Here is a 24939-nt window from a genome sequence, read left to right on the forward strand (position 1 = left end):
GAAGTTGCAACGTGTGCGTGATCATGCCACTTACATACATGACCATCAGGGTCAGATGTGCATTATTTTAATTAGGCCGATAATCCTCAACACGTATGTACTTAAACCTGTTTAACCTCACCGTGTGTTAACGTGTTCCTCAACACGTATGTACTTAAACCTGTTTAACCTCAGCGTGTAAACGTGTTGGAGTGTGTGAGCTTGTCACTCGTCATATTACATGTTATTACACACGCCTAGTGAGGGAGGTTAGGATGGCTAGACGTGTAATGAGAGAACATACAGGACTCCTGGTATTCACACGCCAGGGCAATGATGGGGCTTTCATTAGTGCGCTGCTCCCCCCACCCCCCCCATCCTCCTCCTCATGTCAACAGTAACATCAACACTGCCTCTGAGGGCAAAACAACAAGACGACCCTTTGTGTCTGACCAGACACAGTGTAGGCCAGGGGTCTTCAACCTTTTTCATGCCAAGGACCCCTAAATTGATATACATTTGGCCGCGGACCCCCATTTGAAAATGTGTTGTGCCAGGGACCCCCAGAAGCAAAGATATCGGTTAATTTTCGCTTTAAAAAAAAAATAATATTCAAAGATATGCACACTTTTTCAAGGTTTTTCAAAAATAGCAGATCTACAAGCTCATAGCGCGGCACTCGGTGCCGCGCTATGAGCTTGTAGATCTGCTATTTTTGAAAAGCCAAAGCTAAGTGGTTAAAATGATTGTGACGCTATGTTAACTCATTTATCTGGGGACCCCCTGGTACCCCCTCAAGGACCACTGGTGGTCCCCGGACCACTGGTTGAGAACCACTGGTCTAGGCTATTATAGATGTCAGTGGTGGGAAAAGTACTCACATGTTTTACTGAAGTAAAAGTATCAGTACTGCGATGTAGAAATACTCTGTTACAAGTTCAATGTCCGGAATTCAAATTTGACTTCGTATTGGTATCAAAATGTACTTAAAGTACATAAGTAAAAATAGTCATTATGCAGAATGTCCCGTTTCACGAGTTTTCAAATTCTGTATTCTGTAATATGTATAACATAATTATATAAAGCGATACAGGAGTGTAAAATATTTTGAAAATAGCAGATCTACAAGCTCACAGTGTGTCGCATCGCGACACACTGTGAGCTTGTAGATCTGCTATTTTCAAATGGCCGAAATGTATTTAGGGCTGAAGTGGTTAATGCGTGTTTTGTAATAATAACAACAAACTACGTTGTCAAGTTCTTGTAGCGGAGTAAAAACCTAACATTTGCCTCTGAGAGTAGAAGTAAAAGTATTGAAAATACTCAAGTAGGGAAAGGAAAAATGCCTCAACATTTTACTTAAGTACAGTACTTGAGTAAATGTACTTAGTTACTTTACACCACTGCCAGTAAGTGGTAGTATAGTCAGTTATATCCCATTCAACATCTTTCGCCGATTACATCAACAGAGTTGACTTTAAATTAAAATGTATTTGTGTTTTTCCTGAACACTCTGTGGAGGAACAGACTGACTTGGACATGGACTCATCATGCTGACCAGCTGCATGTGATTAGCCACGGCATGATGAGAAGCTTGAATATGAGCGCTGGTTTATTGTTAACCTTGAGGCTCTGTCTCTCCTCTGCATTCTTTAAGCCTCTATTTTGAGAACAACAGCTTTTGCTGTAGCTCTCTCTCTCTCTCTCTCTCTCTCTCTCTCTCTCTCTCTCTCTCTCTCTCTCTCTCTCTCTCTCTCTCTCTCTCTCTCTCTCTCTCTGAGCCATCCAGATATTGCCTTTCCCATTCTTAAAGCCATTTGCCACCCCTTTCTCAGGGACGTGCACAGATAGACTCTAGGTGGTGCTGGAGCACCTGCCCTTTGCCCTCTTGACCAGAAGTGCCCTTTTGAAAAAAAGAAGAAAATATTTTTTTTCCCCCAGTTTACTGGGGTCTTCAACAGGGGGTCCGGGACCCCTAGGGGGTCCTCAGAGTTACTACAGGGGGTCCGCCAAATCTTTATGTGATATGATTTTTCTTTTTACCATAACCACTCGAAACCTAGCATCCCTTTTCTGAGGAGAACTTTAGCCAAAAATAGCAGATCTACAAGCCCACAACGCCTCGCGCTGCGAGGCGTTGTGGGCTTGTAGATCGGCTATTTTTGGCAAAGAGGTATAGGTGTAGAGGGAAAAAAGAGCAGACCAAGTAAACCAAAAAAAGTATAATTTACTTGTGCACCTGCCCCTCAAAATGTCTGTGCACGCCACTGCCCTCTCTCCTCTCTCTCCGGCCGCAGCTCATTTGGAGTTTCAAGCTGTTTCAAGCTGTCTCGGTCATCCTCCCGTAGGAGCACACATACCCCACATAGCTTCCACATTCGCCACAAAACAAAACTCTTAAGATTCACTCCCAACAGGCTCTATAAACAGCAGCCATTATTGGAAAGAAATCGGCCCTCTTCCTTACTTCCTTCACAGGTGTCATCAATGATTCTAATGAGGGCTCTGTTCCATTCAGTGTAGCACAGTGGTTCTCAAATTGTTTAATTTCAAAGACCCCCATAACTGTGAGAGTGTACACATGGAACCAAATGGACCCGTAACTATCAGTTACACATCCGTAAGGGTCCATTTTGAACCCCCTCAAGGAATCAAGAGGGTCCCTAGAACCACACTTTGAGACCCACTGGTGTAGCAGAGTGTTTCCAGTGAGTCAACACCCTGACTCTGTTTGACCAGAATGGAACAGAGCCTTCATTAGTATCATTGATAACAACCTGTGAAGGAAGTAAGGAAGAGGCCCAATTTCTTTCCAATATGGCTGCTGTGCATAGAGCCTATATTTATTTATTCGATTAATGCTCAGAAAAATGCCACGATGCAGTATTGTGAGACGGCTTGATGTGATTTTATTTAACACTATGCAGGAGGTGATCAGTGACACTGGAGGGGAATCTACTGCACACGCATGATCATGACGTGGACACGCATGACGTGGACACGCATGACGTGGACAAATGATTGTCTCAGGGGTCCAAAGCTTCACTCCTCATCAAAGCCTTTCTGTGACGACAAAGGATGTTGGAAACAAAGACAGAAAGAAAAAGAGAAGCAACTGTTAAGTTGTCAGATGTTATAGTGTTATAGTGCTGTTTCAACAGTTTAGTATCACTGATCAAAGTATTCATAAACAGGTGTTCATGTTGTTTATATGATATATGGGAGAGATCAGCACATCTCTATTCAACTAGCTTCATATACAGCAGAGCAGCACAGAGATTAAAAAAAAAGCCACAGGGGGGCAGCAGAGGACAGGATGTGTCAGGGTCAGAGAGGCTGTTTGGTGCTACCGACCTTTTGGCCTGAGTCACGGCTCTTGGCACGCAGCTTGTTGACCTGAGTCTCTGCGATGTCGGCTCTCTCTGAGGCCTCGTCCAGCTCATGCTGCTGCTTGCGGAACTTGCCCAGGTGAACGTTGGCCTGTTCCTCCTGTCAGAAGTACAACGAGTCAAAAACACAGCGCTCAGAACGAGAGAAACCCTACTGTACTGATCAAGGCTACTTATCAAGTGTACTGGACACTCACAGCCTCCTCTGCAGCTCTCTTGTAGGATTTGACTTTCAGCTGCAGCTTGTCCACCAGATCTTGGATACGGGCGATGTTCTTACGGTCCTCCTCGGTCTGTAAATGTGAGAAAGTGTTATTCTCTTATTGAAAGAATTGTACATTTTAATTCTGAATCAGAACGGCTATGGGCTACAGACCTGGTAGGTAAGCTCCTTGATGCGACGCTCGTATTTACGGACGCCCTTCACAGCTTCACCACTTCTCTTCTGTTCCATTTCTACCTCGTTTTCCAGCTCCCGTACCTGGTAGTGAGAACAGTCAGTAAATGTGTGAGTCACGACTACACTTAAAGAGCCTGTGAACAGGAAATGTAACTGTCCTGCTGAGATTAGTTTTTTTCTGGGCAGGGCTAAACACCATGATGACACGCTCAGGTGAGTTCCAGTGATGTCATCAGTGACTCTGATGACATCACTGGAACTCACTGGCATAATTCCTAACCACTTCTTTCAAGGAACACCAGTCTTCTGATGCTATAGCCTAGAGTGCATTGCCATCATTTGGCCAGTGTGTCATGCTGTACCCTAGAGTGCATATTTTGGCTAAAATAATTCAGAGGACACTCACCCCACACAGTCATTAGCAGAAAAACTACAGCTTATCTTTCACGACTTTACCAATTTTTATATAGTTAACAATTGCAAAAATAATTCTAATTTGGCTGAGTGGTTTATAACATATTATTCTGTGGTCTAACACAAATGTAATACATAATACTGCCTATAGGCCTACTCACACTGGGTTAGGGTACTTCCTGTTCAAGGGCTCTTTAACAGCCTAAAGGAGTTGATGTACTTCATTGCATTTGGTGCCACGCACCGTAAATACCTGTAGCACAGTGGTTTTCAACGTTTTTCATGCCAAGGACCCCTAAATTGATATACATTTGGCCGCTGACCCCCATCGAAAAATGTTTTGTGCCGGGGACCCCCAGAAGCAAAGATTTGAGTTAAAAATGTTTGCTTCAAAAAATATATATATTCAAAGATATGCACACATTTTGCACAAGATTTAAAAAAAATAGCAGATCTACAAGCTATGAGCTTGTATATCTGCTTTTTTTGAATAGCCAAAGCTAAGTGGTTAAAATGATTGTGACGCTATGTTAACTCATTTTGCTGGGGACCCCCTCGTACCCCCTCAAGGACCACTGGTGGTCCCCGGACCACTGGTTGAGAACCACTGCTGTAGCATATTACAAGCACGTGAGCTGCACGTGAGCCGCCATCTTTGGTGTGCGCCACCACGCGCAATGAAGTATGTAAAGCATTTCTACAGTAGCATTTGTGCCATTTCAAATGGCAGATGTATCACTACATTAAAACGCTTACCCTGGTTTCCAGCTTCTGCACCTGCTTCTTGCCTCCCTTCAAGGCGATCTGTTCAGCCTCATCCAGACGGTGCTGCAGGTCCTTGATGGTCTGCTCCATGTTCTTCTTCATGCGCTCCAGGTGAGCGCTGGTGTCCTGCTCCTTTTTCAGCTCCTCTGCCATCATGGCAGCGTCAGTGATGGCCTTCTTGGCCTTTTCTTCAGCATTTCTGCACTCCTGTATCGCTTCATCCACCTCTGACTGAAGATGGGACGTATCTGCCTCAAGCTTCTTCTTCTGGTTTATCAAGCTGGTATTCTGATTTCACATGAATGGTAATGTAATAAAGTTACATTGTGTCTAATAAAGTGCAATTGATATAATAATAATGATTAGAATAAATATAATACCTGTGAATGCAGTAGCTGCACTCTCTCGCTGACATCCAGCAGCTCTTGATCAGACAGCTTGCGGCCTCTCTCGGTCTGTTCCAGGGCTGCTCTCAGTTCCTCCAGTTCGGCCTGCATGAGGTTGTTGCGTCTCTCAACGATGGCAATGTTCTCCTTCAGATCATCATTGCCTCGAAGAGAATCATCAAGCTGGAGTTGAGCATCCTTAATGGAAAGAAGAAGAACACATTGATGAGTGTACAGACATTGTTAAATCAGAAACACCTGACAAATACAGTAATTGTTGTCTTTCACCTTCAGATGAGCATGAACAGACTTGAGCTGTTTCTGAGCCTCAGCTGCCTGCCTGTTGGCCTGGCTGAGCTGGATCTCCATCTCGTTGAGGTCTCCCTCCATCTTCTTCTTCAAGCGAAGGGCTTCATTCCTGCTGCGACACTCAGCCTCCAGAGCAGCCTGCAGGGTGTCAATGGTCCTCTGCAGGTTCCTCTTACCTTGCTCCATCTCTTCATCTTTCTCAGATAGCTTACGCTCAATGTCAGCTTTAACCTGGTTGAACTCGAGCTGGGCTCTCAGAATTTTGCCCTCCTCGTGCTCCAGGGAGCCCTGTGGTGGAACAGAGTAATTACTAGTATTTGTAATGTCATATGTTCAGCATATCATTCAGTCAATGGAAGTGAGGCTTTGAGGTTTCATTGTTACCTCTGCTTCCTCGAGAGCAGCTTGAATCTCAGACTTTTCCTGCTCCTGCTGTTTACGGAGCTTCTCCAACTCGTGAACCGTCTTTCCTCCCTCACCAAGTTGCTCAGTAAGGTCGGAAATCTCGTCTATTGAAAATAACAGAAGCAACTGCATTCAGACAGACATGTTGGTCTTTATCACAACAGCACACGCATTCCCCGCCAACCAAATGTAGTCTGATACATTACCCTGTAGATTCTTGTTCTCTCTCTTCAGGGTCTCCAGGTGGTCCAGAGCTTCTTCATAGGAGTTCTTCAGTTTGAAGAGCTCGGTGCTCAGAGACCTGGCCTCCTTCTGGGAACCCTCCAACTCTGCTTGAGACTCCTCATACTTCTGCTTCCACTCTGTCAGGACCTGGATGTGAATACAAAGTGAGGAAGTTTCAACATCTGATGTTCTCAGTTAGCAGGGTTCAACACCTGAAGCGGCATTTATACTATTGCACTTCTAAAATGTTCAAATAAAGTAACAGCTTATTGCAGTCCTAACAACTGTATCTATCTATGTTGTTAGGTGTGTAGGTAGGTAGGTAGGTAGGTAGGTAGGTAGGTAGGTAGGTAGGTAGGTAGGTAGGTAGGTAGGTAGGTAAGTAGGTAGGTAAGTTGTTAGGTAGGTGAAATGTAATTGTTTGGCTAGAAGATGATCAACAGCAAGCTATCAAGAATGCCAACATTTCTAAATGAACATACACAGGAAACACAATAAAAACTCTGTACTTTGTCAAAGTTCCTTTGCTTCTTGTCCAGGACAGCAGCAACAGCATTAGATCTCTCCACGTCCACCATGAGATCTTCAATCTCATTCTGAAGTCTGTGTTTGGTCTTCTCCAGGGAGGAACATTTAGCATTAACAGCTTCAACAGCCTCCTCAGCATCCTGAAGACGCTGAGCCAGCTTCTTCCTGGATTATGATGTGTATAGAGAAGTTCAGGGAAGGTGAGTTTTAGAAGTTACTATTTTAAATTCATACACTACAAGAATAACAAAACCCAAAATATGATGACATGGTTTCACAACCAAATCCTCCCAGAAGAATCTCAACTAATTATAAATGTATACTATGCAGGCACTCAAGATAGTGTAGCCTATTAGCATACCAAATAACAGAAGATTCGGTACTCACTTGGCCTCCTCCAGCTCTTCAGTCCTCTGGATGGCATCGGTCTCGTACTTGGTTCTCCACTGTGCCACCTCAACGTTAGCCTTGGACATGCCTCGCTGCAGTTCAGCTTTGGCCTCCTGCTCCTCTTCAAACTGTTCCCTCAGCAGGTCAGAGTCGTGGCGAGCAGACTGCAGTGCATGGGCTAATGCATTCTTGGCCTGGTGAAATAAACACAAATGGGGAACGTTCGCATGGCTTGGCCTCTATTGTACAGAGCGAAATAATGAGAAATACCACATTGACTTCAATACCTTGACCTCCTCCTCTAGTTGTCTTTTTAGGTCTTCAAGTTGTTGATTGTAGGAATTCTTTCCTCTGGTTAGCTGAGAAACTAGAGACTCTTTCTCTTCCAGTTGTCTTGAAAACTCACCTGAAAATATTCAAAGGTTATGGTAAAACAAAGGAGAAAAAAGAAGTACATTCACTTAATTGTTACATTTGAAAAGAACACAATACTGACCATTTTCAGCTTGAAGCTTGGCCCTCTGGGTGGAGAAGTCATTGATGGATCTTTGGTTTTCATCACACTTGTTCCTGTATTCATTCATTTGATCCTCCATTGTTCTGCTGGTTTTCTCCAAGGTGGTCTTCAAGATAGTGTAGTTCACAGGTCATTGTCAGAAATGTTTAATAATTACGTAGCAGCATTTATGTTATGTGGGAAGAACAGTAATCGTTAACAGACTACTATGCACTAGGCTGAACTTCAAATACAATAAAGTACCTTTGTCTTCACAATATGCTCCATGCTGGAGGCCACATCATCCAACTCCAGTCTGAGTTCGCTCTTCTCCTTCTCGAGTTTTTGTTTGACTCTCTGCAGGTTGTCAATCTGCTCTCCGAGGTCAGCCACACTGTCAGCTTGTTTCTTCCTCAGGGTGGCAGCGGTGGCCTCGTGATGCAGAGTGGCCTCTTCAAGGTCTCTGCGGAGTTTCTGGAACTCGGCCTCCCTCTTCTTGTTCATCTCAACCTGGGCAACCGTTGCTCCACCAGCCTCCTCCAGCCTCTCGCTGATCTCCTCCAGCTCTCTGCTCAAGTCAGCTCTCTGCTTCTCTACCTTGGCTCGAGCAGCTCGCTCTGCTTCAAGCTCCTCTTCAAGTTCCTCAATACGGGCCTACAGCACCAGAATACAACATTTATGTCAAGCTTTTGGCAAAAGAAAAAAAAAAATCTAACTTGCATACTTATTCTTTACCTGCAGTTCCTTCAGCTTCTTCTGAAGTTGAATATTCATGACCAGCTCGTCTTCAATCTTGCTGTTGAGTTGACTCACCTCAAAGTCCTTCCTGCAGAAGTATTTATTTTAAGATTAAAGAGTATTTTTGCTTTCTTGACAGGACAGCGGAGAGAGAAATGAAAGAGCTGGCAGAGAGGTGACAGATATTACAGGTTCAGACACAGATTTGAACCCAGGATATTACAATTGTGTGACATCAACTGTTACGGTACCCTCTGTGTTTATGGAATCATACTTTTTCAGGCGCTCCTCCTGCTGTTGCCTCTCATTCTCAAGGTCCATTATAGACTCCTGGGTCAACTTTAAGTCTCCCTCCAGCTTCCTCTTTGCTCTCTCGAGGTCCATTCGAGTCTTCTTCTCTTGCTCAAGTGACCCTTCAAGCTGAAAGTCCAAACAATCATAAGATATGTGTGAATGTATTACCCATAGATACTTGTAGCCCTGTCCAAAGACCATGTAAACTGGGCATGCCCTGTGGGCATGTCCAGCTGAGAGCAGCTTTTCTGGGCAGGGCTAAACACCTCACCTGATGACATCACTGAAACTCTCAGGTGGGTTTCAGCGATGTCATCAGAGCCACTGATGGCAGAAGACCGGTGTAGTTAGTAATTATGCCAAAGTACACCAGTCTTCTGATGCTATAGCCTAGAGTGCACTGCCATCTTTTGGCCAGTGTGCCATGCTATACCCCAGAGTATAGCAGCGTACAATGCTGCAGTGCGCTGTAAGCGTGTCGAGTGGCTATTTTAACAGAAAACAGAAAATACACTAGCATAGAGACCTGAGAGACTCCGCTCAACCATAATGGAGTTTAAGTGGTTAAACTTTATTGGATTATTCTCACATCGTCCACTTGCTGCTCCAACTTGATCTTCATCTTGGTCAGAGAGTTGACTTTGTCCTCCTCTGACTGCAGGTCGTCCAGTGCTTGCTGAAGAGCCTCTTGTAAGGCCTTCTTCTCCTTGGTCAGCTTGGCGATGATGTCATCCAGAGAAGCCATTTCCTCTGTCATGTTCTTCACCTACAACAGGAGAATGGTGGTATTACTAAATGCAAAAAGGGGTAGGATATGCACATCCCCACAGTATCTTTAAACACGGTGCTGGACCCCAAAATTATCAAGTGAAGAAAAAGGTAATGTCCGCACACAATAGCTGCTCTCCCGTCTTTTTCTTTTTTTTAACCAAACAACATTCCGCCCAAACAGGGCTTCATTAAGTTTGAATTTGCTGAAGCCCTGTTTGGGCAAAACGTAGCTGTTTGGTTAAAACATAAAATGAAAAAGACGAGAGAGCAGCTATCGTGTGCGGACATTGCCCTTGTCTTCACGGAATCACTAAAATACTTAATTAACCAGTTGATATATTTCACATAAGATAGCCGTGTATTTTTGCTATACCTTGTTCTCGGTAGCATGCTTCTCTTTCTCCACTTTAGCCAGAGTTAGTTCCAAGTCATCAATATCCTTCTTCAACTCAGAACACTCATCCTCCAGTTTCCTCTTCTTCGCAGTCAGTTCTGCGTTGATCTCCTCCTCATCCTCCAACCTCTCTGTTAACTCTTTGGCTTTTCCTTCCATCTGAATCTTGTTCTTGATCAGTCCCTCACACCTTTCCTCTGCATCACAGAGACTATCTTGTTCCTGCCAAAGAGATATATATTACTAACACCTGGTACCAAAGTGAAGATGGAAAGTAATGAACATTTTACTAGTGAAGTGTTCATCAGAGACATTTGGCTCATAAGCTCAGGAATACAGACTCACCGACTGGACTTGGAGCTGCAGGTCATTCTTCTCTTGGAGAAGCGAGACCATTTTCTCCTCAAGTTCCTTTTTACGAGCCTCGGATTTCGCGAAAGCCTCTTTCAACTTGATGAATTCGTCCTTCATGTTGGCCATCTCCTTCTCTGTTTCTGCAGATCTCAAGAGAGGCTTGATCTTGAAGAACAGCTTCATCCAGGGCCAATTCTTGACAGACATGAAGGAGCGGACATTCCACTGGATCACCAGCAATGCATCCCTGGAAGAAAATGTTGGACATTTTTATTCTAAATGTACACATTACACAAAACATGAATTGATTCATTTGTGTCTATTTAAAGGTGGAACAAATGGATACCTGCGTTCCACCATCTTCTGATACTCAGCACGAGATAACAGACCACGGGATCTGGCCTGGATACCAGTTATGATTTTGGACAGGCGCTCATCTCTCATTTCTTCCAGGTGACCCAGTAAACCAGCCTTGAAGAACACCTAGCAACAGTGATGGCTATTTACACTTCTTTGACATCATGCATGTGCAACACTGTCATCACACTGTATTTTCCCAACCTCTGTGTAGCCTTAAACTATACCTTGGTGTGTCCAAACTTGTATTGATTATGATCAATATCCAGTGAACCAAGAAGCTTTTCAGCTCCTTTCCTGCTGTCAACGAACTGGCCGTCTGGGATTGTAGCAGGATTCAGGATGCGATATCTGCAAAATAATATATATGAAAATGAAATATAAGCCAGTTAGATTTGGATGTTATTAGATTATATATATATATATGGTTTTTTTTTAAATCTACCTCTGTCTGAAATCTCCATAGAGGATCCTGTTGGGGAAGCCCTTCCTGCAGATCCTGATGCCTTCCAGCACACCGTTACAGCGGAGCTGGTGCATCACCAGAGGATTCTCCATGGCCCCGGGGGTCTTGGACTCGTTGGGGATGATGCAGCGCACAAAGTGAGGGTGAGTAGACCTCAGGTTGGTCATCAGCTTGTTCAGGTTCTCCTGTTATACAGCAAAAACACATACAACAATTACCTTTTGTTTTGGATTGCAGTGTCTAGAGAGCGTATGCTATATAGGAACATGCATACCCGATGAAGGGCTGATACTGTTTGGAACGTTGATCCCTTCTTTTTCTTCCCTTTAGCTTCAGCTGTTAAAGAAGAATTACGCACACTCAGAATAAGACAAAAATGTATCCCGATCTTAACCAGAGTATTATTGTTTTATTCTGAACATCATAATGATACTTTACGGAAAAAAACATCACTGAGCAGAGTACCTGCGTCTGCCCCAGAATAGCCAGCGAACAGAATGGAAAGCAGTTTCAGGGAGGACTTCTGGTAAAGTCCAACAACCGTCTCGTTCAAAGGGTCTTTGTTCTTCACGAGCCAGTTGTTGATGTTATAATCCACGGTACCGGCGTAGTGAACCAGGGAGAAATGAGCCTCTGGTTTCCCTTTGACAATCCTTGGCTTCTGGAAGTTCACGGACTTCCCCAGGTGGTTGTCGTACAGCTTGGTTTTAAAGGTGATGTCGCTGGCCTTGGGGAACATGCACTCCTCTTCAAGGATGGACATGATACCCATGGGCTGAGGAGGAGAAGGAGATAATGTACCGTGAAGAACAAATAACAACTCGCTAGATCAGTGGTTCTCAAACTTTTTCATGTCAACGACCCCCAAATTGACACTTATTAGCCCGCGGACCCCCATTCGAAAAGATATGCCAGGGACCCCCATAAGAGAAGATTTTTACGGCTCTCTAGCAGTGATTCTCAACCATTTTAGTTTCAAGGACACCCCCAGTTTGACATGCATTAGGGCTACGGACCCTCATTTAATGGCATTTCTATCCCTGGGACCCCAATTTATATTGTAAAATCAATGTTAATTTAACTCTGAGAGTGTACAAATGGAACCAAATGGACCCGTTAGGGTCCATTTGGTTCCATTTGTACACTCTCAGAGTTACAGACCCATAAGGGTCCATTTGGTTTCTATCCATCGTTTAGCTGGGGACCCCCTGGAACCCCCTCAAGTACCCCTGGGGGTCCCCGGACCCCACTTTGCGAACCGATGCGCTAGATAGAGGCCTATACCTTTTATTGATCCATGAACACAGTGTATTTCAAGCTCTCACCTTTTCAATCAGGTCAATACAAGCCTGTAAGTCCATGCCAAAGTCAATGAAAGTCCATTCAATGCCTTCTTTCTTGTACTCCTCCTGCTCCAGCACAAACATGTGGTGGTTGAAAAACTGTTGCAGCTTCTCGTTGGTGAAGTTGATGCAGAGTTGCTCAAAGGTGTTGAACTGCAAAAGGACAAAATGGCCATTTGTATCTATTTTCCACATTCACATGTATTTGTCCTATAGTGTTTGAACTGCATGAAAATACATTTGCTGTGATATTTTAAATTATTATTAGATAATATCTGCCAGGCTAGATCTGCAGATTATGTTATGAAGTACACTTTTCTTGTTACATTTGTTTAAATATGTACAATATACTGCATATAATAATTGAAAGACATATATATATATATTTTTGGCAGAGTCAAATAAATGACACAATCACTGTTCTCTCATTAATTATAGAGTAAAACGGTTTGATAAAAACAATATCACGCTCGCGGTCATGCTGTTATACTGTACTGTACAGTATCAGCGCTTCCTCTCGTATTAATATATGGCATTACAATCCAAATGACCTGATTTGATTTTACTCATTAGCAGTGGTGTAAAGTAACTAAGTACATTTACTTAAGTACTGTACTTAAGTACAATTTTGAGGTATAGTATTTGTGCTTTACTTGAATATTTCCAATTTTCAGTACTTTTACTTCTACTCCACTACATCTCAGAGGCAAATATTGTACTTTTACTCCACTACAATTATTTGAAAACGTACTAGTTACTTTGAAGATTTTGATTATTATTACAAAACATACGTTACCTACTTAGTATACAATTCGGCCATTTGAAAATAGCCGATCTACAAGTTCACAATGTGTCGCAATGCAACGGCTTGTGAACTTGTAGATCTGCTATTTTCAAAAGATTTTTATACATTTTATTAAACATTTGAAAACTTGTGAAATGGGACATTCTACATGATGTGTACTTTTACTTTTGTACTTTAAGTAGATCTTTATACCAATACTTTTGTTCTTTCACTCAAGTAAATTTTGAATTCCGGACTTACTTACTTACTTGGAATGGAGTATTTCTACATTGATACTTTTTACTTAAGTAAAACATTTGAGTACTTTTTTTCCACCAATGCTCATTAGCACGCTCACATCAAAGATCTCAAACCCGGCGATGTCCAGCACACCGATGAAGTACTGACGAGGCTGCTTGGTCTCCAGCGTGGAGTTGATTCTCACCACCATCCACAGGAACATCTTCTCGTACACAGATTTGGACAGGGCTCCGATGGCATAGTTCACCTGAGACCACAGCCATCACATTAAACCAGGGGCGTGCACAGACATTTTGAGGGGCAGGTGCTCAAGTAAATTACACTTTTTTTTGGTTTACTTGGTCTGCTCTTTTTTCCCTCTACACCTATACCTCTTTGCCAAAAATAGCCGATCTACAAGCCCACAACGCCTCGCAGCGCGAGGCGTTGTGAGCTTGTAGATCGGCTATTTTTGGCTAAAGTTCTCCTCAGAAAAGGGATGCTAGGTTTCGAGTGGTTATGGTAAAAAGAAAAATCATATCACATAAAGATTTGGCGGACCCCCTGTAGTAACTCTGAGGACCCCCTAGGGGTCCCGGACCCCCTGTTGAAGACCCCTGCTGTAAACTGGAAGAAAAAAAGGGCACTTCAAAAGGGCACTTCTGGTCAAGAGGGCAAAGGGCAGGCGCTCCAGCACCACCTAGAGTCTATCTGTGCACGTCCCTGCATTAAACCATCGTAATATGGATCATGCAGTGTTGATTTCATCAACTAAAAACTATGACGACAAATGTTGGTCGACTACCTTTTCTCACTGACGAAAACTAGATAAAAATGAAATAAAAACTAAGCTACGATGACTTAGACTAAACATATTGACAATTTCGTCAACAAATAAAAACTAGACTATAATAATAGGGAGTGGAGAAAAGATCCAGTAGAACAAAAATACATGTCATTTTATGTTTGGTTGCGCTCGGGTGTTGCACTCTGAAAATAGCAGATCTACAAGCTCACAACGTGTCGCACTACAACGCGTTGTGAGCTTGTAGATCTGCTATTTATAGCACGCAACCAAGTGTAAAATCAGCCATTACGCCGCCATCAAGGCACCGCCAACATACATTTTAGTCGACTAAATCAACTGTATTTAGTCGACTATAATCTTATGATATTTAGTCGTCTAAAGCTAGACTAAAACGGAAACTTTTCAGATGACTAAAATATGACTAAAACTAGAGGGAATTTTATTCAAAAGACTATGACTAAAACTAAAACTAAATGTGCTGTTAAAATCTGTATGGATGCCAAATTCTTTTGATACAAATTCGTAACTTTCCCGTTTTCTACCAAAGATTTTAACCCGGGTTTCCTCCGGACGTGCTGACATGTTTTACCACTGAGCTAATACGGGCTGCCTGCTTGCTCAGGGGAGAAATTGAATTTTGACATTCAAGTCGACATCAAACCAGAAACAGGATCTAAATGTCTCAATAGAAGACCATGAGGGAGACCAAACACAACCACCCCAATTGTATAAGTTAAATTGTATTAACATACTCTACCATATCTACCGTATAGATTGGACAAAATAAAATTATATTCACTAAACAAAGTTACTTAATCCATTAAGACCGGGAACGCATCTGTGTGTCATTTTAAGATTCTTTTGGCTATTCAAAAACAGCAGATCTACAAGCTCGCAGCGCTTGTAGATCTGCTGTTTTTGAAAAAACGTGAAAACGTGTGCAAATCTTTGAATATATTTTCAAAGTGCATTTTTTTAACTCAAATCTTTGCTTCTGGGGGGGGTCCCTGGAACAACACATTTTGAGATGGGGGTCCGCAGCTAAATATATGTCATTTTGGGGGTCCTTGACATGTATGTTGCTCATATTAGCAACATACGTTTAAAAACTGTTAGGATTTAGAAGACATTTTTAGAATCCCCCAGAAGCAAAGATTTGAGTTACAAATGTTCACTTTAAAAATATATATATATATATATATATATATATATATATATATATATATATATATATATATATATATATATATATATATATATATATATATATATTCAAAGATGTGCACACACACACATTTTCATGATTTTTGTGATGGGAAGGGATTTTTTTTATTTTATTTATGAGAACGAGAATTAAATAACGTAACCCTAACCTAACCCTAACCCTAAAACCGAAGTAAAGTAAAGGAAAAAAAGTGCCAAAACCCACCCAAACCCGCACATTTTTCGACCCGATACCCTAAAAAAATCGCGCGCACGGGACGCATGCGTCAAGCGGATTCCCCCCGACGCTCAGCCCCCCTGGCTATTAAGTACTTCCCGTGCGCCCGCACACAGATGCGTTCCCAGTCTTAATGGGTTAATACAGCTTTACATTTAGCAAATGCATAAACACTGGAAGAACACTGTTTAGATGTGCAATTTGTTATTTGTCATAAATATGTGTATTTTGTTGTGATTCAAACTAGTTCTTGTTTTAAGGAACCACACTAACCTGGTCGACATTCTGTCCCTTGGTGACCATCTCATTTCCTACTTTCACCCTTGGGTGACAGAGACCCTTGACGAGGTCAGCGGAGTTCAGGCACATCAGATACGCAATTTTGTCAGCATCTGAGAGAGAAGATTGTGAGGTTAAAGGCCAACAGGCCCAGCTTATACACAGTGAAGTCCTCAGTGTTCTTTTATCCATGTGTAACTCAGAGAGTGAACTGTGTAGCCTACACATAACCAAATACATGTTATTGGGTTGGCTGAATTATTTGATTAAAAAATAACCCATTTTTTCACCCAGTGCCAATTGCCTAAACTGTAATGCTGGGCGCTGTACTCTCCCTCTGCCAGCCTGGGTAGAGCCCCAAACTGAGCTCATGCTTCCTTCAACGCGTGAGGAGTGAGCAGGCCGCTTCTTAGCTTAGCGCAATCTCTCCGCGCCTCTACACACCCGCCCCTCTATACACAAAAACAGGAGCGCTAGTGTAGCCTATTGTTTTGGTTTTGAGCAGTGGTGTAAAAAGTATTACGTGTTTTTACTTAAGTAAAAGTATCAATACTGCAGGGTAGATATTCAAAAGTTCAAAATGTATTAAAAAATCTTTTGAAAATAGCAGATCTACAAGCTCACAATGTGTCGCATCGCGGCACATTGTGAGCTTGTAGATCTGCTATTTTCAAATGGCCAAAATGTATACAGGGCTGAAGTGGTTAGTGTGTTTTGCGATAATAATCTAAGTCTAAAAAGTAACTAATTTCGTCATGCGTCTCGCTAGCCAATCACAGTACTGAGCAGAGGGTCTGAATACCAATCAGCCAATCACAGTACAGCGAAAGACACATTTTCACGACGGAAAGAAAAACTTTCGCTACGGATGGGTCCCAAACCCACTTATAGGAGCGGCTACATCACTCAAAAATACCTTAAAAATGTACTTAAGTACAGTAGGCTACTTGAGTAAATGTACTTAGTTACTTTACACCACTGGAAAGGCCCTTTCATTGTTTTGGCTTTGAGCCATCTTGAGCAACAGGGCACAACAGCCTCACCTTCAGTGCCATCGGCCTCAGCCTGCTCTTCTCTCTGCTTCTGTTTGAACTTCATGTTCCCGTGGTGCATGATGGCCCCGGTCAGCTTGTAAATGCTGTTCTTCTCTTCTTGAGTGAAGCCCAGCACGTCAAAGGCACTCTATTGGTTGGATTGATTTAATGTTAGGAGTGTCACTCTAGGCTTTAAACCAGTGTTGATTTCGTCGACTAAAACTATGACGAAAAACCTTTTTTCACTGACAAACACTAAATAAAAACTAAGCTATGATGACTGTAACTAAGACTAAATAAAATTGACAATTGTGTCAACAAATAAAAACTAGACTAAAATGTCAGTGAGGGATCTAGTGGAGAAGAGATCCAGTAGAACTAAAAGACAAGTCATTTTATGTTTGGTTGCGGTCGGGTGTTAAGCTCTGAAAATAGCAGATCTACAAGCTCGCGGCGCGTTGTGAGCTTGTAGAACGGCTATTTTCAGCATGCAACCAAGTGTACAATCAGCCATTACGACGCCATCAAGTCATATTTTAACATGACTAAAACTAAATGAAATGTTGTTCAAAAGACTATGACTAAACAAAACACTGCTTTAAACACACGTGTTGTGGCTGCCATGCTGACATGCTATACAGTCATTAGTACGTCCCTACTTAACCCATTAAGACCGGGAACGCATGCATCTCTCATTTTCGATTTGTTTCACTTTAACCATTATCTTATACTTTGGCTATTCAAAAATAGCAGATCTACAAGCTCATAGCGCGGCACCGAGTGCTGCGCTATGAGCTTGTAGATCTGCTATTTTTAACAGTCTAACAGTGTTTTTGTTTTAAACTTGCTATAATATCAGTGGTTCTCAACATTTTTCATGCCAAGGACCCCCAAAATTATGTATTTGGCCGCGGACCCCCATCTCAAAATATGTTGTTCCAGGGACCCCCATGAAGCAAAGACTTGAGTTACAAATGTTCACTTTAAATAAATATATATATATTCAAATATTCGCACAAATTTGCACGATTTTTCGAAAAATAGCAGATCTACAAGCTCATAGCGCGGCACTCGGTGCCGCGCTATGAGCTTGTAGATCTGCTATTTTTCGAATAGCCAAAGAAATCTTAAAATGACACAGATGCGTCCCCGGTTTTAAAGGGTTAGATATAAGCTGAAGGACGGGTTGAAACAGAGAACAAAGAGACTCACATCTGTTGCCATCAGTTCTTCTGAATCGTCAATGGAGGTCACTTGTGTTTCCCCCTGGGAGATGAAGGGGTAATCGTAGGGATTATTGCTGACCAGTAGCATCTCTGCAGAACGGAGAGCGGGGAGAGACAGGGTTAGACAGATGGACATGACAGTAGCCTACAAACACTGTAGAGATGTACGCATGGTGTCCCAGGCATTGTTCCTGTAATGTTGTAACAGTTCAAAATGATCTTTTTAAGTTATTTGATTACAGTCAAAGCTGAATTTCTAAGCTTGTTTGTTGTACCGTTGTTTTCTTTTGTGACAAATTTGGGTTCTAATATGTACTTTGACATATTGGTAAAACTTTTAATTAAGGTAGTGTCTATAATGTGTTTTAACCACATTTATAATGCATTATAATTAGGGGTGCACCGATATAACGGCCACATATTGGTATCCGCCGATATTTGCCACTATCGGTCAACATCGGTATCGCCCAAAAAATATGTATTTTTTATTCTTTTTAAAAATCGTGAAAATGTGTGCAAATCTTTGAATATATATATTTTTAAAGCAAATATCTGTAACTCAAATCTGCTTCTGGGGGTCCCTAGAACCAAATATATTACAAATGTTTGCTTTAAAAAAAGATTTGCACAAATTTCCACGATTTTCTTAAAAAAAAATATTAGATCTACAAGCTCATAGCGCAGCACTCGGTGCAGCGCTATGAGCTTGTATATTTGCTATTTTGGAATGGGTTAAGTAAAGTGTTCAGCAGTGTTCAACATATGCAGCAGTTATGTAACTGTGGGGGCCCATCAATATCCTACATATACTGTATATATATAGTTGTGTAACTGTGGTTATCCACCAATATCCTACAGAGGAATTGCTCTGTACTGACCCAGGAGTTCTGGTTTCTGGTTGGACAGAATCTGATAGAAGATGTGGTAATCTCTCTCAGCCTTGAGCTGAAAGGTCACCCGAGACTTCTCCAGGAGATCTGATAAGATTCACAGAGAGCAGACGTGTTGCTTTGAGTTAAAGCTGTCTATGATTTGCAGCTTAAAGGTACATTTCACTTCTTGACTATAACAAAGAGATTCATGCTTACATGTCTCAATGTCAGCGGAGGCCAATTTCCCTCTCGTGTCAAAATGAATTCGGATGAATTTACCCTGAGAAAAGAAATCTCTTTACATCTTCGTCCATTTGACTGTATTTTGATGGCGGGGTACAGGTACAGAATACTGTTTTATATTCTGATTAGCATAACTCACAAATCTGGAGGAGTTGTCATTCCTGATGGTCTTGGCGTTACCGAAGGCCTCCAGAGCAGGGTTAGCCTGGATGATTTGATCCTCCAGGGTACCCTGTCAAAAATGTATTAACTTAATTCAAAATAGTGAGCTTAATCACATTTAGCTGTGGAAATAAGTAACACACAATTGAAAAACAAAAACAGTAAATGAAAGAAACAAATGTGCTTCAAATGAAAATGAAAAGATGCAAACGTGAAAATGAACATAATGAAAAACAACATATTAAGGGTTATTTTGTAAAGCCATTTTTTCCCATCAGTGTCAGAACAAAACCTTATTGTAAGTAAAAATATCTAAAGACTGCAATAATACCGTTAGTGGACTATTTGTTGTACTTGGCATGCTTTTTTCCCACAGCATAGACTTTACCTTTGACTCTTTCTTAACCCCTCCAGCTGCAATGCTTGCAAAGTACTGGATGACTCTTTTGGTGTTGACCGTCTTTCCTGCTCCGGATTCTCCACTGCAATCAATCACACATTATTTTTTCTTCTTCTAATATACAATAGCCTGTAATTGCTTTCACTCAGTGGTGGAAAAAATATTTTGAAAATAACAAAAGAATATAAATGGCCGAAATGTATAGGGCTGAAGTGGTAAATGAATGTTTTGTAATAACAATCAAAATAAGTCAGCTTTCACTGCACATCATAGTATAACATAACATACAGACTTCATTTCAAGCATGCAGCATCTTGGATGTATGTGTGGATATAATATGTTACATACGTGATCAGGATTGACTGGTTTTCGCGGTCTAGACAGACAAGCACAGCAGATGGCTTCATCATACAGATATACAGTACAAGATGTTTAAACAAGTAATATTAGACATGATTTATATTTAGTTGCACGTGGGTGTGTCACTCGCAGAAAATAGCCGTGAGCTTGAAGATGTTTGGCGTCGGCAGGGACGTGCACAGATAGACTCTTGGTGGTGCTACAGCACCTGCCCTTTGCCCTCTTGCCCTTTGCCCTCTTCAGTTTACAGCAGGGGTCTTCAACAGGGGGTCCGGGACCCCTTGGGGGTCCTCAGAGTTACTACAGGGGGTCCGCCAAATCTTCATGTGATATGATTTTTCTTTTTACCATAACCACTCGAAACCTAGCATCCCTTTTCTGAGGAGAACTTTAGCCAAAAATAGCAGATCTACAAGCCCACAACGCCTCGCAGCGCGAGGCGTTGTGAGCTTGTAGATCGGCTATTTTTGGCAAAGAGTTATAGGTGTAGAGGGAAAAAGAGCAGACCAAGTAAACAAAAACAAGTATAATTTACTTGAGCACCTGCCCCTCAAAATGTCTGTGCACGCCACTGGGCGTCGGTGCGACACCGACACACTATTAGTAGACATTTAGTAGTAGAATACATGTAGGTGTATTATAGACATAATTATAATAGTAGATATACCTGTAGGTGTATTATAGACATAATTATAATAGTAGATATACCTGCCAACATGTACTGGTAGGCGTTGTCAGAAATAGAGAAGATGTGAGGAGGCGCTTCTTGCCTCTTCTTGCCTCGGTAAGCCTCCACCACGGAGGAATCGTAGACCGGCAGCCACTTGTAGGGGTTAACCGTCACACAGAACAGCCCAGAGTACGTCTGACAAACACATAACGTGTATTATTTATTACTATTATTATTTGGATTTGATCTTAATCCACTGTGTTATCATTTGTTCTGGTTGTGTGTCTTTACATTCTCATCTTTTTCAGGCCGCGACCCCCCAAAATAATCATATTTGAACTGGTGACCCCCCCAAAATAATCATATTTGAACTGAGGACCCGCCAAAATAATCATATTTGAACTGGGGACCCCCCAAAATAATCATATTTGAACTGGGGACCCCCCCAAAATAATCATATTTGAACTGGGGACCCCCCCAAAATAATCATATTTGAACTGGGGACCCCCCCACCCTGATAGGTGTAACAGAGTTAGAAATATCCCTGTATTAATTTCTACTAAATCCATACGCTTGCCTTTCAATGTATTGTGTAGTTCTAAAGCCACCTGGTGGATGAACAGCGCAGCTGCGTGCAGCGTCCCCTGCAGAGGAAATGATTCCATGCTGCAGGACTGACAGGTATAGGTGCATGAGAGCTCTGTTGCAATCAATACATATAATGTGGGGGTTTTATATGAATCATTTTCACTCTTTGTTACACAGATGTGTGTACTGTATGCTGCTGCTGCTGCGCTGCTGATGACCCACTGTGTCTCATTTATGGTTCGTACCAGGTAGGCTTTGTTGAATGTGAGATTCACACATTGTTGTTTAGAATGTCATTATCTTCCATGGGCTATTAGTACGTTGTACTCCATTCCGTGTAGCCCCTGTGTCATTTTGCAATGCTTGTTGTTAATCATAAAATAAGCTCCCATTGGGTTTACGTGCTCTATGGAAAAATAACGAAATGTATTAATTAATCACTACACGATCACATGTTTGTACTTTTGCCTCAGCAGAGGAAGTTCTTCCATGCTGCAGATTTGTGTACTGCAGTGGTTTTCAACCTTTTTCGCGTCAAGGACCCCCACATTGACACATGTTAGCCCACGGACCCCCATTTGAAAAGATATGCCAGGGACTCAACCATTTTGATTTCTTGGGGGTCTTAATCTACACTGTAATCAGCATCATTAGTGTTAATTTAACTCTGAGAGTGTACAAATGGAACCGAATGGACCCGTTAGGGTCCATTTGGTTCCATTTGTACACTCTCAGAGTTACACATAAGTGTCAATTTGGTTTCTAACTATTCATTTCGCTGGGGACCCCCTGGAACCCCCTCAAGGACCACTGGTGTACTGTATGCTGCTACTGCAGCGCAGTTGATGACCACTGTGTGTCTCATGTATGGTTTATACAGGAGTCCCAAAGTAAAGACAACCTGAGTGAGAGCAAGTCCTGTGTGGCCGTGATGTCATCACTTCTACACCATAGACTATTGGTTCTCAAAGTGGGGTCCGAGGACCCCCAGGGGTACTTCAGGGGGTTCCAGGGGGTCCCCAGCTAAATGATGGACAGGGACGAAATGGACCCTTACGGGTCTTGGTTCCATTTGTACACTCAGTCTCAGAGTTAAATTAACATTGATTTTACAATATGAATTGGGGTCCCAGAGATAGAAATGCCATTAAATGGCGGTCCGTAGCCTAATGCATGTCATACTGGGGGTCCTTGAAATTAAAATGGTTGAAAATCACTGCTAGAGCCGTAACAATCTTCTCTAATGGCGGTCCCTGGCCTATCTTTTCAAATGGGGGTCCGCGGGCTAATAAGTGTCTATTTGGGGGTCCTTGGCACGAAAAAGTTTGAGAACCACTGCCATAGACACCTCCACCAAATCATTACATTTACTTTGACTCGGTTCCACAGATAAACATTGTGAAAATAGCCGATCTACAAGCTCACAACGCCTCGCAGCGTGAGGCGTTGTGAGTTTTTGCCTCTTTCTTATATTATTTGACAATTTGGCCAAATGTTCGACCAGCATTTATAGTAAATGACCCACAGGTTGAGAACCGCTGACATAGAAGAATTAGCCATACAGTAGCTGAATGTTTAGAGAGGCCATCGGGAAATCAGATCACCTGGTCAAAGTGTCTCTGTGGCAAAGACACTTAACAGTAACTTATAACTGCTCCACAGTCCTGTATTAATAACACCCACTTCTCCTAATAGCTAGAAATGCAGGGGAACATTTTCAAAATATTTTCACTGGGTTTGAGCTGGGGCCTGCATGGTGAGAGTGATTGTGAGGTGTGAGCTTGGTTCTGACATGGCTGGGATTGATTGAGCTGCTCTTACAACTGATACATTCACCCCGATCTGCATCAAATTCTATTACAGTTCTTAATGGTACTCACGTATATCATCCATGCTGCGTAGCGCTCTTTGAGGTTGAACAGCACGGCGGGCTCATGCAGGAAGGTCAACATGGCCATGTCCTCAATTTTGTCGAACTTTGGAGGATTCTGTTGCAGAAGGTCGGCCTCTTTGCAGACCACCGTCTGGAGGCAAAGCCAAGAGAGAAATTAGAAATCAATATTACAATCAGTAATCAGTAATTCCTAAACCAAATTTTTTGATGACCAGCGGACCGGTCGGCAGCGGTTCCGGTAGGAGACACAAAGGAGATTCTTTGTGTCTCCTACCGGAACCGCTGCCGGTCATCAAATTATTGTCTTAGGAATGAGACAAAAACAAAAAAAAACATCCATGAATTCAAGTCTCCATGGGGTGTAGAATCCATAGGGAAAAAAAGTCATTTTGGGTGAACTATCCCTTTAAGAGTGTCCTTAATCACTGACCTTCCCGTTATACGTCTCCACGGTGACCTTGTCTCCCTCCCGGCTGACGACGGACGCCTTGACAAACTCCTCCACCTGGTCGGGGACGAACATCTCCTTCTTCATGTCGAAGAGCCTCGTCTGGGCCTCCAGACGCTCCCTGTCCGACTTCCTCAGGAAGGAGGCGGCCACGCCGAACACGGCCATCTCTGCGTCCCCCATGGCTTCACTGACAACAGGTTTGAGACGTCGTTATGTTCTATCTCAGTGGTTTTCAACCAGTGGTCCGGGGACCACCAGTGGTCCTTATGGGGGAGTACCAGGGGGTCCCCCAAAAAATTAGTTTAACACAGTGTCAGAATCATTTTAACCACTTAGTTTTGGCTATTCAAAAATAGCAGATATACAAGCTCATAGCGCGGCACAGAGTGCTGCGCTATGAGCTTGTAGATCTGCTATTTTTGAACAGCCCAAAGTGTAAAATAATGCTTTTTAGCTCAAATCTAAAAATGAGACAGTTCCAGGTCTCAATGGGTTAAATCAATTCTCTTGCAAATATCCTGTATTTCTTGTACGTGCCCTCTGCTGTTTGTATCGCGATACATTTTTGATTAAATGGATTTAAATTGTCACCAGTCTGATCGGTACATCCCTACTAAGCTGTTAGCAGTCTTTAACATGATGCTTCTTAAAAATAGAATTTGCCATGAAGATCTTACCAAGGGGTTCGACTCCGTCAGGAGATGATCTCAAATTCTGCTGCTTCTGATGGATCCACCTGCAGAGATAGAAGATCAAGATTAGGGTTTGCAATGTAGTCAGTGGTGGAAAAAGTACTCACAACATGTTTTACTTAAGTAAAAGTATCAATACTGCAATGTAGAAATACTCTGTTACAAGTAAAAGTCTGGAATTGAAATGAAAGTACAAAAGTATTGGTATCAAAGTGTACTTAAAGTACCAAAAGTAGAAAGTACTCATTATGCAGAATGCCCCATCGCGACGCATCGTGAGCTTGTGAGAATAAACACAGGATTGTTTCAAACTTACAGTAAAGGTCAAGGTGATGAGTGTCCAGCTGCTTGATCCCTGCTCGGGGATCTGCCTGGGATCCACTTTATATGCT

General features: G+C 42.3%; 1 protein-coding gene across 1 annotated transcript in view; it reads right to left on the minus strand.

Moving 5' to 3' along the window:
- LOC311046369 (myosin-7-like) overlaps nt 1-24035 on the minus strand; it is a gene marked incomplete at both ends in the record, with an annotated part of 52778 nt that extends 28743 nt beyond the window's left edge. Inside the window, 37 exons of the mRNA XM_084058626.1 lie at nt 2953-3042; nt 3334-3468; nt 3566-3661; nt 3745-3849; nt 4939-5235; nt 5328-5531; nt 5622-5930; nt 6027-6151; nt 6254-6419; nt 6782-6965; nt 7188-7384; nt 7478-7596; nt 7687-7813; nt 7951-8340; nt 8422-8512; nt 8699-8844; nt 9308-9484; nt 9863-10105; nt 10229-10484; nt 10584-10720; nt 10822-10945; nt 11040-11245; nt 11335-11396; nt 11526-11835; nt 12386-12556; nt 13546-13695; nt 15950-16068; nt 16999-17137; nt 18202-18305; nt 19094-19192; nt 19304-19367; nt 19470-19562; nt 19881-19974; nt 20241-20268; nt 20961-21117; nt 23391-23534; nt 23835-24035. Of these exons, the coding sequence (XP_083914752.1) occupies nt 3022-3042; nt 3334-3468; nt 3566-3661; nt 3745-3849; nt 4939-5235; nt 5328-5531; nt 5622-5930; nt 6027-6151; nt 6254-6419; nt 6782-6965; nt 7188-7384; nt 7478-7596; nt 7687-7813; nt 7951-8340; nt 8422-8512; nt 8699-8844; nt 9308-9484; nt 9863-10105; nt 10229-10484; nt 10584-10720; nt 10822-10945; nt 11040-11245; nt 11335-11396; nt 11526-11835; nt 12386-12556; nt 13546-13695; nt 15950-16068; nt 16999-17137; nt 18202-18305; nt 19094-19192; nt 19304-19367; nt 19470-19562; nt 19881-19974; nt 20241-20268; nt 20961-21117; nt 23391-23534; nt 23835-24035 (5790 nt within the window). Of the gene's footprint in view, nt 3043-3333; nt 3469-3565; nt 3662-3744; nt 3850-4938; nt 5236-5327; nt 5532-5621; nt 5931-6026; nt 6152-6253; nt 6420-6781; nt 6966-7187; nt 7385-7477; nt 7597-7686; nt 7814-7950; nt 8341-8421; nt 8513-8698; nt 8845-9307; nt 9485-9862; nt 10106-10228; nt 10485-10583; nt 10721-10821; nt 10946-11039; nt 11246-11334; nt 11397-11525; nt 11836-12385; nt 12557-13545; nt 13696-15949; nt 16069-16998; nt 17138-18201; nt 18306-19093; nt 19193-19303; nt 19368-19469; nt 19563-19880; nt 19975-20240; nt 20269-20960; nt 21118-23390; nt 23535-23834 lie in introns of the transcript that reaches the window.
- Between the last annotated feature and the right edge of the window lie 904 nt (nt 24036-24939).

This window comes from Gymnoscopelus microlampas, assembly GCF_963454915.1.
Source record: "Gymnoscopelus microlampas genome assembly, chromosome: 5".
Classification (NCBI taxonomy): Eukaryota; Metazoa; Chordata; class Actinopteri; order Myctophiformes; family Myctophidae; genus Gymnoscopelus; species Gymnoscopelus microlampas.